General features: G+C 42.2%; 1 protein-coding gene across 2 annotated transcripts in view; it reads right to left on the reverse strand.

The window, feature by feature from the left end:
• The window catches only part of STOX1 (storkhead box 1), a 62494-nt gene that overhangs the window by 5423 nt on the left and 45080 nt on the right, over positions 1 to 11991 (reverse strand). The window contains exons 2-3 of one of the 2 annotated variants that reach the window (XM_012801343.1): positions 6002 to 6154; positions 3070 to 3269 (exon numbers count right to left, since the gene is read on the reverse strand). In XM_012801343.1, the coding sequence (XP_012656797.1) occupies positions 3070 to 3269; positions 6002 to 6154 (353 nt within the window). Of the gene's footprint in view, positions 1 to 910; positions 3270 to 6001; positions 6155 to 11991 lie in introns of both variants that reach the window. The other variant, XM_003783610.1, reaches the window with a different exon arrangement.

Consider the following 11991-nt stretch of genomic DNA (forward strand, 5'->3'; position numbering starts at 1 on the left):
AAAAAAAAAAAAAAAAATAGTCTATACTCTCCAGTTTGGGAAGCATAACAAGATCTTGCCTCTAAAAAAACTAAAAAGTTAAAAATCAAAAAATTTTAAAAAGCTGATCAGGCATGGTGGTTATGCCTGTAATCCTAGCACTCTGGGAGGCCAAGCCAGGAGGATCACTTGAGGTCAGGAGATCGAGACCAGCCTGAGCAAGAGCAAGATCCCCATCTCTACTAAGAACAGAAAAATTAGCTAGGTGTTGTGGGGGGTGCCTGTGGTCCCAGCTACTTGGGAGGCTGAGGCAGGAGGATCACTTGGACCCAGGAATTTGAGGTTGCTGTGAGCTAGACTGATGCCACAGCACTCTAGCCTGGAGCAACAGAATAAGACTCTACCTCAAAAAAAAAAAATTTTTTTTTTAGAAAGCAATGTAAAAATATCTAGATGGTAGAATGATTATTGGTATTTTATAAAATACTTTGCAGTACTTCCTAAAGATTCTATCATGACTGTATTATTTTAATAATCCAAACAAAGCTAGTAAAACAAATTGGCATAGAAAATATTAGCAGAAAATAGCCACCTCCTTTCCTTGAACTGGGTAGACCCAGGATTAAGTGAAACTTCTAACCCTCAGTTCATAAAGTGCTTAGATTATAGCAGTTGCTTTCTATTTCTAGGAATAATTCTAGATTTATGAGTACTGAAGCAGTCAAATTGGTTCACTTTAAAAAATAGCTATCCTACCATACTATATAAGCAATTTCATTGTAACTTTATGCATTTTATTCATTAAAGGCTGGCAGAATTGTATCATTAGGAAAGTTTATTCAGGATTCTCTCACTAGGTAACTCAATAGGCCCTTGACTTTAATAATTCCTGGGGGAGAGTGGCTAATGAAGTACGTTTACAAGCACTTACCGTGGAGAATCTATTCCACTATCCCCTGCCATGCTATGATTTTCCGTTCCTTCCAAGTGACTGCGTAGGTGTTGGTTATCCTGAGCCAACACTGACATGTGTGAAGTATTGAAAAGTTCCAACTTTTGCGGGAAATGTTTTCTCATTTCCTGATTCTGAGGACTCTGACTCCAGCTAACGGGCTTCTTTTCTGTGTCACCAACTGAGTCTTGTGGGGTTTCCACTTCAGAACTGGCTTTTCTTGTGCTGTGGTAATCAAATATACTTCCCTCTGCAGCTTCTGAGCCCTGGACACATTTAGCAACACTGGGTTCTTCTTCGTAGTTAAAACAAAACTGGGTCCCTGAATTTGGGCCACAGCTTTCAGCAGAAAAATTAGGCTTTTTGCCTTCCCCAAGGTTAGCCAGTGAGCTAGAAGGTTTGTAACATTCATTTCTTTTAAGCACCTGAGGCTCAAACCTATCCGTTTTGCTACTGTACTCTGTCAGAGAGTTCTCAGTCACTTTTTGTTTTCCTAAATAATTCCCCTTGCTTTCAGCTATAAAGGAATACTGAATGTGGCCAGGCAGCATTTGATGTAAGTCATCGTTCTCAGAAAAGTCATCCTCTTCTAGATATAATGAACTGCAGGCACCGTCATCGTCTTCCACTTCATTCTGATACCAGGCCTGGTCTTCATCAGAAAGACCTTCATTTGTTAGGTTCTCTGTCTTCACATCCTGGACAAATTCCTTTCTCATTATTTCTTCTGAGTCTCCGTCTTGTCTGTCAGGTTGTCTTAAATGGTTCACATCAACTGGGTAGTCCAAAAGGCTAAGATTTTGAAACTGGTGTATTGTCTTATCAACAAATCTACAAGCAGAGGATGTCTGGTCTAAAGAGCAAGAGCCTCGTGATGGCGGGATATGCAGTGTTTCTTTGGTCTCTCCTAATTTCTCAAAGTAGGAATGACTTTTCCTCAAGACTTCGGAGATTATCTTGTTTTCTCCATCACACATGTCATATCTCAACATGCTTTCCCTAAAGGCACAGCACTTACCATTATTTTGCAAAACACTGCATTGAGGGTGATTTAAAAGATGATCTCTGAAGTCATGGCTGATGGGTTTGACAGTAGAGTTATTCATAAAAATGGATTCTACTTTAAGTTTGTCATTACATTGTTCAGCATATGGCTGTTTGGCTTCGCCATCAAAGATCCTTGAGGAATCCAAAGACCTTGACCTTTGGAAAGGCATTTCCTTTGGTCCAGGCTGACTGGGTTTTAGATCACTAGTCTTCTGAATGTTGTGTCCTTTGATTATCAGGCTTCTTCGGTGAGATAAACCCTGGAAAGGATTACTGATTCGCTTTTTGTAAATCAAATGGGAACCCAGCACTGCGAGATTCTCACCAAGTGGCTTCTGAACTACTGCTTCATTGGGGCTTTTAGTTTTAGGGGTCGGCTGTGTAGTAGGGAGCTGGGGATGTTTCTGCAGTCTACTAATTCCTGGCTGAAGCTCACTTCCCTGATTCCTAGCTTTGTGTCTATCCCTAGAAGAACGGCTCCGCCCTCGAGGCTTTGCAGACCAACCCTGCCTTTTCTTAACTCCCTCTTTAGAAGGATAGTTATGCCTGATTGTCAGCTTATCAGTGGAAGTGCCCTGGCTGTTATATTTTTTCTGTTCTTCATACTTTTGCATTAGGACAGTGTGTTTAGTTAAGTTGTCAACAGTCAGAATGGGGTTAATTCGTTTGATTATCTCGTGCTCAACATCTCGCGGGATATTGTCCAAGTTATCCTCATCTCGCACAGGCCATTCTTCCGGGGGGAACTGAGCAGAGAAAATGCTGTGTTCTGTTTTGGGTCTCTCCTTTCTGGATATGCTGCGCCACAAGAAACTAAAACCAAACTTCTTGCCTTTTTCTCTGTCCCTTGTGTATGGTAAAGGTTTGGTGCTCTCACAAACATGAAGCTCCTCAGTCACTGAAAGTGCCCCATTCTGTGCCCAACGCTTGACTTCCCCAAGATGTTTCTGGCCTTTCCTAGTCACTTCTGCAGCCGTTGGTGGTTCCTGAACATTCTGAGTGCACACATCAGGGTGACACTGGCAAGACTGACAATGGGAAATGGGGACAGCAATCTCTTGGGTTGACTCTGCACAGCTCTCCATGCTCACTAGATATGACTTGGAAGTTGGCATTGGGTGACTTGCATCTGATAGGAAGACTCTCTTATTCTCCTGGATGGTCGTGTTTGTAATGAAGTAAGTCCGAGGTGTAACTATGAAGTATCCTTCTCCGGTGTGATAAATCTTCCTTTCTCTAATCAGAGTTCCCAAAGTAGCATAGAGAATATCTTGAGATGGAATTGCAATCCCTAAAACAAACAAGCAGTTTATACTGATCAAATGTGAATAAGTAACAGTTTAATGAGTGAAATCAGTAACTCAGAAATGACCACACATTTGCTTGATGAACTAGAGCTGATTATAACACGATTAATATATACCATTAAAGCGCCAACTAAGCACAGGTGACATTCATAATTTAATTATAATAGGAATATACTTTAACCCACATAGACATATGGCTAGGTTAATGGATAGAGAAAAAAAATCTGAATTCACTCAAATACAAAACCATTATAAATTTAAATTTTAACTGAGGCAAGCATTCTTGATGAGTAAACATGGGAATTTTTAACCACTACAGTCTCATAGCTTAAATATTCATAAGAATCTAAAGCAAAAATGAAAGCTAGTCTGTGCTTGGATGAGGGCAAACTCCCTAACATTTGGATATAGTAGTTTTTCTTTTTTTTTTTTTTGAGACAGAGCCTCAAGCTGTCCCCCTGGGTAGAGTGCCGTGGCATTACAGCTCACAGCAACCTCCAACTCCTGGGCTCAAGCGAGTCTCCTGCCTCCGCCTCCCAAGTAGCTGGGACCACAGGCGCCCACCACAACGCCCGGCTATTTTTTGGTTGCAGCCATCATTGTTGTTTGGCGGGTCCGGGCTGGGGATTCGAACCCGCCACCTTAGGTGTACGTGGCTGGCGATATCGTAGTTTTTCAAAGCAAAAGGTTAACAAAATAAATTTAAGAAATTCCCTTTCCAAATAGCAGGGTTCAAAATTATATTATGAAAACAATGTTGAGAATGTTTATATAAGAAAAATATTGGAAGAAAATATATCAATGTATTAACATTGTTTTCCCTTGGGCTGTGGTACTTTTTTATACTTCCTGGATTTTTCTACAATAAGTATTTTCATTATGTAATGGGAAAAATGAAAAATATCATTCTATAATCATGCATTAGGATATCATGCAGCTATTAAAAGAGTGAAATAAGTGCGGCGCCTGTGACTCAAAGGAGTAGGGTGCCGGCCCCATATACCGGAGGTGGTGGGTTCAAATCCAGCCCCGGCCCAAAAATGCAAAAAAAAAAAAAAAAAAGTGAAATAAATCAACATATGCTGGTATAGAAAGATCTCTAAGATATTTTTTCTTTCTCTTTTTTCTTTTGAGACAGAGTCTCATTATGTCACTTGTGACAGAGTGCCATGGCATCACAGCTCACAGCAACCTCAAAGTTTGGGCTTAAGCAATTCTCTTGCCTCAGCTCCCAAGTAGCTAGGACTACAAGTGCCTGCCACAGTACCCAGCTATTTTTTGGTTGTAGTTGTCATTGTTGTTTGGCAGGCTTGGTTTGGATTTAAACCCGCCAGCTCCAGTATATGTGGCTGGCACCCTGGTTGCTGAGCTATAGACATGGAGACATTTTTCTTTTTCTTTCTTTCTTTTTTTGAGACAGGGTTTTGCTCTGTCACCCAGGCTGAAGTACAGTGCCATCATCATAGATCACTGCAACCTCAAATTCCTGGGCTCACATGATCCTCCTGGATAGCTGGGACTACAGGTACATGCCACCATGCCCAGTTTTCTACTTTTTTGCAGAGATGGGGTCTTACCTTTGCTCAGGCTGGTTTTGAACTCCAGACATCAAGCAAACCTCCCACTTCAGCTACCCAAAATGCTAGGATTACTGGTATGAGCCACTGTGTCCAACCTCTAAGCTATGTTTGTAAGTGACAAAGTGAAAGGTGAAGAAAGAATGCGTAGAATATCTACTTTATATTAAAAAAGGATATATATACATTCAAATACAATTTATGAAAGCATATATTAAAAACAATAGCAGTTGTCACCTGCTATTGGGAATGGGCAGATTTAAGGTGAGGGTAGATAAACTTTTTGTTTTGCACTTCTCTCTACAGAGTCTGATCTATTTGGTCACTAGTCATGACTAGAAAAAACCAAGTTTGATCTATTTACTTATTATCATAATCATTTTTTTTTAAAGTTCATCTGAGGAACAAAAGAAGTAACTCTTTATCAAATTTGTTGTTGCAGGACTTTTTCTGGCAGGGGTCCACTATAAGATTCTACAGATGTAAGCTTCTATAAAAGGAATCTTATTTGACCCAAGAATCCCGCTACTGGGTATCTATCTGCCCAAGGAAATGAAGTCATTTTATCCAAAAGACACCTGCCCTCAAATGTTTATTGTAGCACAGTTCACAGCTCCAAAAATGGTGAATCAGTCCAAGTGTCCATCAATTCATCAGTGGATTAACAAATTGTGGTATACATATACCATGGAGTACTAGTCAGCCATAAAAAGGAATGAATTAATGTCTTTTGCAGCAATTTGAATGGAACCTGACACCATTACTCTAAATGAAATTTCTCAGGATTGGAAAAATTAAGACTACATGTACTCTCTGGAACTAACTGATGGGCACACAGGGACAGAAAGAAGTAAAGATCAATGGAAATCAATAAGGAGGGGGAGGTAGGGAAGGGTAAAAACCTACCTAACAGGTACAATAAATATTATTCAGGTTGATGGGCATAGTAATCGCCCTGACTTAAGTGTTATAAAAGCTTTCCATGCAACAAAAAACATTTGTACCCCTTAATATTTTAAAATAAGACCCTAAATTTATATATAGAAAGGATATTACCCAGTGTACTTAAGTATTTAAGATTATTTATAATGAGTAAAAAACAAATACATGCAATGAACTGCAAATAGAGAATACTCCACCTGGGTAATGTTTCATCAGATGCTCCAAAAGCGATTCCTGTGTTACTACAGTCTGAGCCACATTCATATCAGATATAGCACAGCAAAGAATGTCAGCCAAAGGTACAAACTGAGATTGAGCTATTGGATTCATTTGCACTGGAAAGACATCACCTATATTAGAGATTTAAAAAAAGGGAGATACGATAAAATTGATATAGTATAAAATGTCTGGAATTAGTGAATCAAGAATAAAGACTGAGGCTTGGCACCTACAGCTCAGTGGCAAGGGTGACAGCCACATATACTGGGGCTGGCAAGTTCAAACCTGGCCCCTGCCTGCCAAACAACAATGACAATTACAACAGCAAAAAAAAAAAAAAGAAAGAAAAAAGAAAAATAGCTGGGTGTTGTGGTAGGCACCTATAGTCCCAGCTACTTGGGAGACTGAGGCAAGAGAATCGCTTAAGCCCAAGAGTTTGAGGTTGCTATGAGCTGTGATGCCATGGCACTCTACCAAGGGCAACATAGTGAGATTCTGTCTCAAAATAAATAAGTAAAGACTGAATAGTAGGTGGGATTGCCATTTTTTCATCAGTCTTTACTCAGAATCTGTTAACATGATAGAAATTATGGAATAAATGGGTTTTCTTTTCTTTTCAGACAGAGTTTCACTTTGTTGCCCAGAGTAGAACACACTCACAGCAACTTCAAACTCCTGGGCTCAAGTGATTCTCTTGCCTCAGAGCCTCCCGAGTAGCTGAGACTATACTTCAAACCCGGCCCTGGCCAAACTGCAACAAAAAAATAGCTGGGCATTGTGGTGGGCACCTGTAGTCCCAGCTACTTGGGAGGCTGAGGCAGGAGAATTACCTAAGCCCAGGAGTTGGAGGTTGCTGTGACTCCACAGCACTCTACCAAGGGCAATAAAGTGAAACTCTGTCTCTAAAAAAAAAAAAAAAAACAAAACCAAAAAAACCCCCAAAAGTAGAGACCATAGTGAAAAACTATTTCTGCTGGGCCCGGTGGTTCATATCTGTAATCCTAGCACTCTGGAAGGCTGAGGTGGGTGGATTGCTTGAGCTCACGAATTCAAGAGCAAGAGCGAGATCCTGCCTCTTAAAAAAAGCCAGACATGTGACAGATACCTATAGATTTCTTTTTCTTTTTTTTTTTTTTTTTTTGAGACAGAGCCTCAAGCTGTCCCCCTGGGCAGAGTGCCGTGGCATTACAGCTCACAGCAACCTCCAACTCCTGGGCTCAAGCGAGTCTCCTGCCTCCGCCTCCCAAGTAGCTGGGACCACAGGTGCCCGCCACAACGCCCGGCCATTTCTTGGTTGCAGCCGTCATTGTTGTTTGGCGGGTCCGGGCTGGGGATTCGAACCCGCCACCTTAGGTGTACGTGGCTGGCGCCTTAGCCGGTTGAGCTATAGGCGCCGAGCCACCTATAGATTTCTTGATTGGAAGGTGGTCATTGGTGACTTTCATGAAAATTGTTTTAGTAAAAAGAAGACAAAAATTAAATATCAGATTTAAGGAGAGGAAGTTAGCTAAAAAAAGAAAAAAGTAAAATTAATGGTTCTTTCTTCTAGAGCAGCATTTCTCAACTTTTGTACTTTTGACATTTGGGGACAAATATATATAGGGTAACCTATGTTCCCTTCTTGCCCAGGATTGAGGCATTTCCTGGGACATGGGACTTTCAGTACTATAATCCCATAACCAGGAAAGTCAAAAGAAAACGGGAATGATTAGTCACCTAACCAGACAATTTTGTTCTGGGAGGATGTGCTGTGGATTATGAGATAAAGTTTAGTAGCATCCTGGCCTCCATCAACTAGACGCTAGTAGCATTTCCCACAGTTAGAGCAACCAAAAGTGTCTCCAAATATTGCCAAATGTCACCTGGGGGGCAAAGCCATCTCGATTTGAAACCACCATTCTAGAACATTTGTATGTGAAATCTGATTGTAAAAGAGGAGAAACAGATCACAAAACCAGAAAGGAGCAGGATCAAGTGAATATGACTGCGTGGGTATGTTGAGATGTTCTTAAAATAAGATCTCTGCTCCTTTGCATGCAAAAAGAAAGAGCTTAGTGGAGATGATGGACATGATTCTGATCAAGAAGATCAGTAAGACAGCAAGATCCCAGATCTTGCTGGGATTGCGGACCAAAGGTACAGGTAGAGGGGATAGCTTAGAAATAAAGATGTTACGTCATCTGAGACTTGAGAAAAGAATAGAGTGGCAGAAGACCAAAACTGTATGGAGGCAGAGAAGGGAAAAAATGTTAGTATGGCAAGGTCTTTGTAAGACAGGAACGGATGGGAATGGAAGGAGAAAAATATGGGATGAATGGGAAATAGAGGGTAGAAAGGGTTTTCGTTGCTGTTGTTTTAGAGATGAGGTCTCGCTGGATCTCTTGGGCTGAAGTGATCCTCCCGATCCTCCCACCCTAGCCTCCTGAGTAGCTGGCACTATAGGCACTCACCACCTTGTGTGGCTTAAGGAGCTATTCTTGAAGTACCATGAAATAAAAAATGAATAAGAAGATTATGAGGGAGCCCTGAGTCTCAAGGTGCTGTAAGCACTATTTCTGGCAGACAGGTTCAAGTTTAGAATGGAAAAGGATGTACAACAGGGAGGCTATCACACACTTCTAACACTTCAATGTACACCTGAGAATCGCTGCATGTCTTGCTAAGGTGCAGATTCTGATTTGGAGGGTCTGGGGCACAGCCCAAGATTCTGCACTTCTTACAACCTCCTAGGGGATGGTCATACTTCAGGTCTGAGGACTACTCTAAGGAGCCAGTAGAGTGTTAAGGTTTTTGGTTTTGTTTTTTTTTTTTTTTTTTGAGACAGAGCCTCAAGCTGTCTCCCTGGGTAGAGTGCTGTGGCATCACAGCTCACAGCAACCTCCAACTCCTGGGCTCAAGTGAGTCTCTTGCCTCCGCCTCCCAAGTAGCTGGGACCACAGGTGCCTGCCACAGCGCCCAGCTATTTTTTGGTTGCAGCCGTCATTGTTGTTTGGCGGGTCCGGGCTGGGGATTTGAACCTGCCACCTTAGGTGTACGTGGCTGGCACCTTAGCCGGTTGAGCTATAGGCGCAGAGCCGAGTGTTAAGGTGTTAATGCTCACAATGTTAAAGTAGCTTACCATTCAACAAATAAAGATGGTCTTAAGGCTGGATGGGTTAAGTGTAGCCAGAAGGAAACTAAATGACTGAGAAAACTTGACTACGCCCTGCACTGAACCCTCCTGACAGTGAAGAAACCAGTTGTTGCGGAGGAAGGAAGGTGATGGATTAGTGAGGTTTCATGAAGGACTGAAGCCAAAGCTGGCAAGTGGCCAATACTGTATTTTTATTTTATCTGCATGAAGATAAAGGACTTCCCTAAGGAAATCCAAAAGCTGTTTGCTACCATATATCCCGTTGTTCTGTCCCTTTGTTTACTTGTGGTCTTTATCTGGCCTTGGAAGCTCACATCACAGGGTATAAGTGCTATCTGTTTCTGCAAGCTTTCCCCCTGATGTGACTGTGACTGTCCCACAGGGTAACACATGATGCTAAGAGGGCTACAGCATTCTGAGAAACCAGGATAAACGGCTAATCAGTCAACTAGCATTTCAAAGGGTGGCGTTAGATGTTGCCCTGAAACTCCCCTAAAACAAACCCTTCCTTGAAACTCCACTTCTGAGCTAAGGATAACAAGCTTTTCTCTGTATCCTCACTCTTTTTTTTTTGAGACAGAGCCTCAAGCTATTCCCCTGGGTAGAGTGCAGTGGCATCACAGCTCACAGCAATCTCCAACTCCTGGGCTCAAGCGAGTCTCTTGCCTCTGCCTCCCAAGTAGGTGGGATCACAGGCACCTGCCACAACGCCCAGCTATTTTTTGGTTGCAGCCATCATTGTTGTTTGGCGGGCCTGGGCTGGATTTGAACCCGCCACCTCAGGTGTATGTGGCTGGCACCTTAGCCACCTGAGCCACAGGCGCCAAGCCCTGTTTATTTTCCTATTTTCATAGGAAAGCCAATAGTCAAAATTTATTTTTCATGGGGCTGAGGAGAGGTGCCTGGGGCTTCCTATAGATTTATTTGCTATCTCCTATGATTCTATAATTATTTCAAAATAAAAATGAAACAGGCAGTGTCCATAGCTCAGTGGGTAGGTCACCAGCCACATACACTGAGCTTGGTGGGTTCGAACCAGCTAAAACAATAATGACAACTGCAAGAAAAAAGATAGCGAGGCATTGTGGCAGGCACCTGTAGTCCCAGCTACTTGGGAAGCTGAAGTAAGAGACTTGCTTAAGCCCAAGAGTTTGAGGTTTGAGCCCAAGAGTTCGAGGTTGCGGCTCAAACCTAAGGTGGCGGGTTCGAATCCAGCCCGGACCTGCCAAACAACAATAATGGCTGCAACCAAAAAATAGCCGGGTGTTGTGGCGGGTGCCTGTGGTCCTAGCTACTTGGGAGGCTGAGGCAGGAGACTCACTTGAGACCAGGAGTTGGAGGTTGCTGTGAGCAGTGAAGCCACAGCACTCTACCCAGGGGGACAGCTTGAGGCTCTGTCTCAAAAAAAAAAAAGAGTTCGAGGTTGCTGTGAGCTGTGACAGTACAGCACTCTATGGAGGGTAACATAATGAGACTCTGTCTCAAAAAAAAAAAAAAAGAGCAAACAAATCTACTACTAACTAGGAAGACTAATTGCCTTTTTCTCAATCCTTAAAATTAATGCAACTATAGGTAAACAGCATTTTAGAGAACAAGTTATATTGCTTTTAACCTCTTGCATGGAGCTCCCTCTAGGCCTCTAGGCAAAGCCTATAGAAGATTTCTGGGTATGGGTGGCGCCTGTAGCTCAGTGAGTGGGGCACTGGCCCCATATACTGAGGGTGGTGGGTTCGAACCCAGCCCCAGCCAAACTGCAACAACAACAACAAACAAAAAATAGCAGGGCATTGTGGCAGGTGCCTGTAGTCCCAGCTACTCCGGAGGCTGAGGCAAGAGAATTGCTTAAGCCCAAGAGTTTGAGGTTGCTGTGAGCTGTGATGCTGTGGCACTCTACTGAAGGCAATAAAGTGAGACTCTGTCTCTGGAAAAAAAAAAAAAAAGATTTCTCGGTATATTTCCTTCAGAGCCGTTGCTAAGATACGTCCTTCAGATGCATAAATCATCAAGAGTTTTCTTTGTGCAGGAAAGCAGAGTGCACCCTAACAGGAGAACACTAATGACAGATGTGGGAATCATTTTCAAGCTACAGCCATGGTCTGTTTCAGTTACTTTCGCACTCCTTTGCTTTTTGGAATACACAATTCTTAGAGAGTTTTCTACCAAAAATTAGCTTTCTGTACAGAAGTTTCCATTATAGATAGATGTAACCAGATTTTACAATAAAAGAAGGCCAGCACTTTGGCTTTGTCTTCCACTACTGTGGAGTAAATTGAAGAACAGCCTTAAGTGTATGCCTGCCACAGACCTTTGACCCTTCATCTGGAGCAGGGATTAGAAGGCTAGAGAGAGACTGGGAGCCAGAGTAAACAATTGACAACAATGCCCCCTCTGTTTACATAACATGGTTTTAAACTCCTGAGTGCCTGAGAAATGGAAAAAGTGTTGAGGCTGAATGAAAGACTGGTTTTACAAAAAAATACCAGCAAAGTAGAACCATATAGATGAGGCCATCTGTGCCTGCTATCTTTTCTGCAAAGGGTTTTTATTGTTAATTTACTGATTCCTCACTATATTCAAAAAAGATTTAGTTGGTATACATAAAATATTTTTACATTTCTAAGTCCTAATGAAAGCAAAGTATGAGTTTACAAGCAATTATTATTATTACTTTTTTTTTTTTTGACACAGAGTCTTACTCTGTTGCCCTGGAAGAGTGCAGTGGTGTTATCTTAGCTCACTCCAGAGGTGAACAAAACACAAGAGCCGGCTCGGCGCCTATAGCTCAACCGGCTAAGGCGCCAGCCACGTACACCTAAGGTGGCGGGTTCGAATCCC

Source organism: Otolemur garnettii, unplaced genomic scaffold (genome assembly GCF_000181295.1).
Source record: "Otolemur garnettii isolate 467f Iridium unplaced genomic scaffold, OtoGar3 scaffold00008, whole genome shotgun sequence".
In the NCBI taxonomy this organism is placed as follows: Eukaryota; Metazoa; Chordata; class Mammalia; order Primates; family Galagidae; genus Otolemur; species Otolemur garnettii.